The sequence below is a fragment of the Thamnophis elegans genome, chromosome 3 (assembly GCF_009769535.1).
Source record: "Thamnophis elegans isolate rThaEle1 chromosome 3, rThaEle1.pri, whole genome shotgun sequence".
Taxonomy (NCBI): Eukaryota; Metazoa; Chordata; class Lepidosauria; order Squamata; family Colubridae; genus Thamnophis; species Thamnophis elegans.
Genome location: NC_045543.1, coordinates 29,928,088 through 29,934,092, shown reverse-complemented (window position 1 = coordinate 29,934,092; position 6,005 = coordinate 29,928,088). Strand labels below are relative to the sequence as shown.

Below are 6,005 nucleotides of genomic sequence, written 5' to 3'. Positions count from 1 at the left end.
TAACAACCCACAGTGATTTGCTTAATAATGGCATCTGAGAGCACTGGGATTTCTGTTGCTAAGTGACACAATCACGTGACATTACACTTTATGACTTCATTTAGCAAGATAAATTTCAGTCCCAATTGCTGTAAAATGAAAACTATTTGTAATTTTACTATTTATGAAATTTTACTAAAAGTAAAATGACTTGTAAACTTCACGAAAAATAGCTTTACTATCTTTGAAGATGAGCAATTACATAGCTTTACTATCACTGATAAAGAGGCTCTCAGAGTTTCACCACTGCATTTCTTAGCATCTCCTCTGGCATGCTCTAAATATATGCAAATTATATAGCCCATGCAATTTAATTTTCTCCCACTTTAAGTATGTTTTACAATTGTACTTGCTACCTACTTTTTCACAGCTTTATTTACTGTGAAATAGATTTTGTTGTTAAAATGTTTTGAATACACAAAAAGTAGGTTATGAAACAAACCTAAAGCTCACCTTTTTGTCAAATGCCAAAAACTGCTTAAGTTGATCAAAATCTGAGGGGGTGACATACATACGTGGAGGCATTTTACGTAGCTCTATATAAGGATCAAAAATCATTTGCTCTGGCGGGTTCACTTCAATTCCTTGGCTTTCCAAAAAAGTCTGTAAAGCAGAAAACACATTGTTAAATACAAATAAGCACACTAAGAAATCATACAGCAAGACTGTCTTAAACTTGCATTTAGGGATGAAACTGTGATCTGTGGTGGGCATACTAAAAATGTCTTCCCATGTTAATGAAATAAGGCAAGAAACTTCAGAACTTGCAAAAAAATCTGCACTGCCTTATCTGCCATGGCTATATTAATCTTATTAAAACTGAGTAAAATGCTACTCTATGAATGAACTGAAGTTTAGGCTCTTTTTGAGAGAGCTCTGTTCTGACCTAGGCTTCCTGAGAAATCAAAAATCACAATCTTAGTCCCAAAAATCCTCTTTTATTTATAAGGCTATGAATTATGGTCATTCACAACCCATAATGATCACAAACAGTCTGTGAAGAGTCCGACAGATGTCTGCTGGAGTTGCTGCAATCTTTCAGGGTAATGTTGATAAGCACCCACCTTTATCTCCCTTGAAACACTGCCAGAGACCTAATTGCCAATTAGTTTTGCAAGGCCAAACGTAGCACAGAGACAAACAGAACTTCTCAGAGCTTGAAACCGACTAGATGAACTAATTGTTTTCTGCAAAGGCTCATGTCCGTTTGCTCCTCTTTTATGTCTTATGGGATACAATTATCTCCAAGCCTTACTCCCAAGTTGCCCTTTTTCTCTTAATTGTTCTTGCCTTCTGGCAGCTCTGCACATGCGCACACTGGGAAAAGGCTCACACTGTTCTTCTGTCTCGCTAATGTCAGATTCCGGAGGCTCCAGAGGCAGCACATAACTACCAGATGGCCCTGGGCCCTTCTCTGCCTCCGATGCAGAGCCCTCATCCAAGCCTTCCCCAGATTCCAGGACTCGCCCATGTTCCTCCCCAACCTCCCCACTGTCAAACTCTGCTGCCAGTCCACAGGCTGCTGGCAGACTACAACAATCCCATTGTTTTTATTCTCAAAACAAACTTTCTATATTATCAAGAACCAGAGAGGGACAGGCAGACAGAGACAGACACAGATCTCAATCAAATGTAAATGAAATAAATGACTAAAACTACTGTGAAAGTGTACAAGAATCAAAAATAACCATTATGAGAACTCAACTGATAATATAGCATGGGTAAAAATATGTTTCATAATTCTAAAAATAAATCACATATACACAATGCTACTTATGGTGGAAATTTCTATCTCCAAATTGTATATTTTACTATAGAATTAAAACTATTTTATCCTCATATTAAATACTGCAGTAGGAATAGTTTATTACTGTAATGCTGTAGATTAGCAATCAAGATTACAGTACCTGGGTGAATCGATCACAGTCAACTATCCGGAAGGTCTTGCCATAGATAGTAATATTAATTCCTCGATTCAGATCTTTCCAATGATAATGATCCCCACGATCATTTTTGGGCAAACGCTGTCTTTTGATGAACTTGCCCTGAGGAATCCCTGAGTTTTCAACAATGGGCTCCATGACAGACATGCTATCATCTTCCAAATAGTAATAAATGCCCACTTGACGAACGCGAAAATGCTCTTCTGTAGACATAGGAACATCTTCTTGAAAGTATCCATCAAATTTGAGCACCTAGCAAAAAAAAACAAAAAACCCATATATAAGGAAAATTATATTAATGATAAAAATGATAGGAAACCCACTTGATGCTGTGTGAGATCATCAAATGACAGAAATCTATTACTGTATATTCTATTAATATTAAATGTTAAGTTGCACTATCTTCATAGAAGCTAGGAAATTTCTATTTAGCACCAAGCTAATAGCAATGGCAAACTATTACTATGGTAACTTTTGACGACAAGAATACAACCAATATAAAATATTTTAATTTTCTATAAGTGTGTTTATGGATTTAGAATAATTTTATTGTCACTTTAAATGTAGAAGCAGAAGTCTCTTTACATAGCATTAACAACTTATATTAAATTTGGCACATTTATTTTTGTAGAATTAAAGCTGCCTACAATCCCCGTCACACACACACTCCCAAGGTATAACTTGGAGGTTGCTCATGTTGATCCATTCTGTCTCCATGAAGTAGGCTAAACCAAATGACTGGCCCAGAGATGCGCTGCAAGGAAGAGGATGTACTTGAATATGGTTCTACATTACAAGTCTTAAATCATGTAAATAAACTATTGATAGTATAAAGAAAAGTAAATATAATGATGGTGAAAGAAAGCAAAATATTTAATGTCATTTTCTATTAATATATAAAAAGAAAGAAAGAATGTCTAAGAAAGACATTTTTAATTCTGTATATCATAAAAAAGGAAGAAAGAACTCTGAAACTCTATAGGTTATAGCTTGATTATAATGTGCAAATAAGAGAGACCCAGCAGTCTTTTCAAAGTTTTTTTCTTGATATGGACTACTTTCATGGGGTGACAAACAGATATCAGAAATAAACAGCTAATCTTAAACACTTAATTTTGCAATAAATACCTGTACCTGAAATCAGATGTTTGAGAAAATACCTTTTTGTCAAAAGCCACGTGTGCTGGAATGAAATCTGCAGGTGGGGCTTGTTTAGGTTCACCATAAGTTAAGGTGGGTCTCTTGTTGGATAATTCATCAAGTTCAGCTTGAGACAATTGGTTTACATAAAGCCGATTTCCACCTATCCCCACAGTTGGAAGTTTCTTAAAGGCAAAACCATTCTTGAAATCTAGAGTTTGGGAACGATGAAAAGCAGTTTTCTACAGAACAACAACAAAAATACAGACTCAAATGCTGACCAGACAGATATATCTAAAATAACACATTTATTTTTCAATTGCCTTGTCTCAAATATATTTGTCTTTAAAGCTAAATTTTATTTATCACCTTCCCATATATATAGTAATAATTTTTAAAATACATTAAGGATTTTTTCCCTCAAAAATATGTGATTATATTTTAATAATAATAGTTCACAACCTCCATAACAGTTTAAACTTTTCAGGGCCATAGAGTTTCAAATGTTTTTTAATGAGTACTTTACTTAGAAAAAATAAAAATAAAAGGAATATTGATGTTTTAATAATACTCTTTAATAATACTCTTAAGACTACATTTAACATATTGATGTAAATTTTAATGTGATGTATGAGGACTCCTTGGTGCTTTCTGAGCTTGGTTGTTTTCTTACATACGTAACAATCATCAGTCCCAACATAATGAAACATCTGGAGGGAAAGAAAATAGAGTTGAAGAAGCTTCTTGGATGGCAAGCAAAACATCTTCAAAGAAAAACCAAAAAATCCAGTTGCCTCTTCAAAAGAAAAAAGAAAAAAAGTAGGGGGAGCTCCTTTGAAACAACCATGACCTGGATGACAGAGAATCTCCATAGACATCTGCAAGAAAACAACCAAGCTCAAGGACCCCTCGTTTCAATCCTGAGCTACAAATATTCTCCTTTATTGGTGAGATGTATGAGTTTGCATAAGATGACATATCACATCTTATATTCTGATACCTTTAATATTAAATGAAAAGGAAGTAGGCTATTCAATGTTTTTCTCTTACGTTTTTATGCCCTTCTGTAACTTTTGTTTTAAAAAATTCTAATATTGGAGCTTTGACTTTTAAAAATACAGATGGCTACAACAAAATGGCTTGAAAGCCCTTTTAGAGACCGCAAATCCATATTTTAAAGACTTAGAGCTGTCACAATCAATGACAGGAAGGTGGGATTATTTATGAAGTATCTCATTCTTAAAGGAGGGCGTCGATCGGAGTCTTTGACCAAGTCCGCAAGACTCAGGGGAGACTCTGGGGGACGATTAGTCTAACGAGCCACACCTCTAGCTATTTCGGGGGAAATGTGATGTGGAAAGAAAACAGGAGTTTTTCCTCACCGTCGGGTCCCGAAAGGACGAGCCTGGAACAAGCGGCAAGCCTTGCACCGGCTGAAGGCTCATGATGGACGGTCGAGCAGCGAAAGGCTTCGGTAGGGACGGATCCGCTATCACCGGTAACTAAGCAACGCCGTTTCCTCGGTAACCATCAACAGTTGGGCTTTCTCTTTTTTTTTTAAGGGCGCTTGCGCAGTAGCGGCCGAGGCGCTCAGTTCGGTTGGTAGATTCAGGTGCTGCTTTTCGTCAGCCCGCGGTTGACTTTGGCTCGAGTTGACTGTATTGTTATATTATCTCATCCTCCCACCCCGTCGTATTGTCTTTCAGTAGCGCTAGATTGAGGGAAAGAAATGTCTGGATATAAAGTTGGCTTGAAGTTTGGTTTTATTGTAATTGCTTTTATTGTGGTTCGGCAGTTGCAGCTTTGCTCCTATGTAGAGGATTGACATAAGAAATTAAGCCTAATACAATGCAGCAAAGTTTACCTCGGGCGCAGTTTGAGGGCGCATGCGGAGAGTACGTGCATGGGCAGTTAGGACGGTAAGAATGTGAATATATATTAGGGAGACTTTGTTTCTTAGAACTCTATTAGCCTTTCTGATTGTCTGCTGTATGCAATACTACATACATGCAGTATTCGCTTCCTACTTCCAATATTCTACCATGTCATTTTTTTTCTTCAGATGCAATTTGTGAAAAATAACATTGCTTAATTTCTTGTTTGCATGGTGTTACAGACCATTTTGGAAAATAAAGAGGGTAGCATCTGAACCTGCCCTTCACATTTCAGAAATCTTTCCCAGATGGAATACTATATAATTTCTATTTACCATGCAGTAATTTATCTATAGTGAAACTTGAATTAATGGATCATTTGAGGGAAGGGGATATCTGTAAACCTAAATGTCTGCTGAATCTAAATGCATGTCATTACAATAATATCAATGTATGTCATTTGTATAATTATTCAGATAATATAAATTGTATCGCATCAATTTACATTTAATGATGTAATGTCTGGACAGACTTTGGAAATTTGAGAGTAAAATGCTTATTTTCTATTGAACATGAGTCCTTTGATTAAATCAAAGATGCTATAAACTGAGGTTTCATCTCCATAAAAATCACAATTTAGAAAAAAAAGAGGTAGAAAACTCAAACACTACAAACAGCCTTCTTGAAACCTTGTAGATCCATATGTGACTAGCAACAAATCAAATCAGAAAATCCAGAACTGAAGAGGTGCCCTTACAGCAAAACCAGAAAGATTGAAAGAAGGCATAGCAAGACTTCTATACAGAGATTATGTACGAGAACACGGAAGGCAAGTAACTTGCACAAAGAGTTGTCAAATCCTTTTTTGAAAACATCCAGCAATGGTGCAGCCACAACTCCAGGAGGCAAGCTCTTCTATTGATTAATTGTTCTCACTATCAGGAAGTTTCTCCAGATGTCTAATCTGGAACTAAGGAGAAAGTTCCTGACAGAACAATTAATCAACATA

The 6,005-nt window shown here is 36.2% G+C and overlaps 1 protein-coding gene across 2 annotated transcripts in view; it reads right to left on the bottom strand.

Annotated features, from left to right (window-relative positions):
* EFHC1 (EF-hand domain containing 1) overlaps positions 1-5,566 on the bottom strand; it is a 16,256-nt gene extending 10,690 nt beyond the window's left edge. For both annotated transcript variants that reach the window (XM_032212579.1, XM_032212578.1), the window contains exons 1-4: positions 4,505-5,566; positions 3,143-3,364; positions 1,947-2,234; positions 493-642 (exon numbers count right to left, since the gene is read on the bottom strand). In XM_032212579.1, coding sequence (XP_032068470.1) covers positions 493-642; positions 1,947-2,234; positions 3,143-3,364; positions 4,505-4,567 — 723 coding nt within the window. In that variant the 5' untranslated portion in view covers positions 4,568-5,566. The remainder of the gene's footprint in view (positions 1-492; positions 643-1,946; positions 2,235-3,142; positions 3,365-4,504) is intronic.
* Between the last annotated feature and the right edge of the window lie 439 nt (positions 5,567-6,005).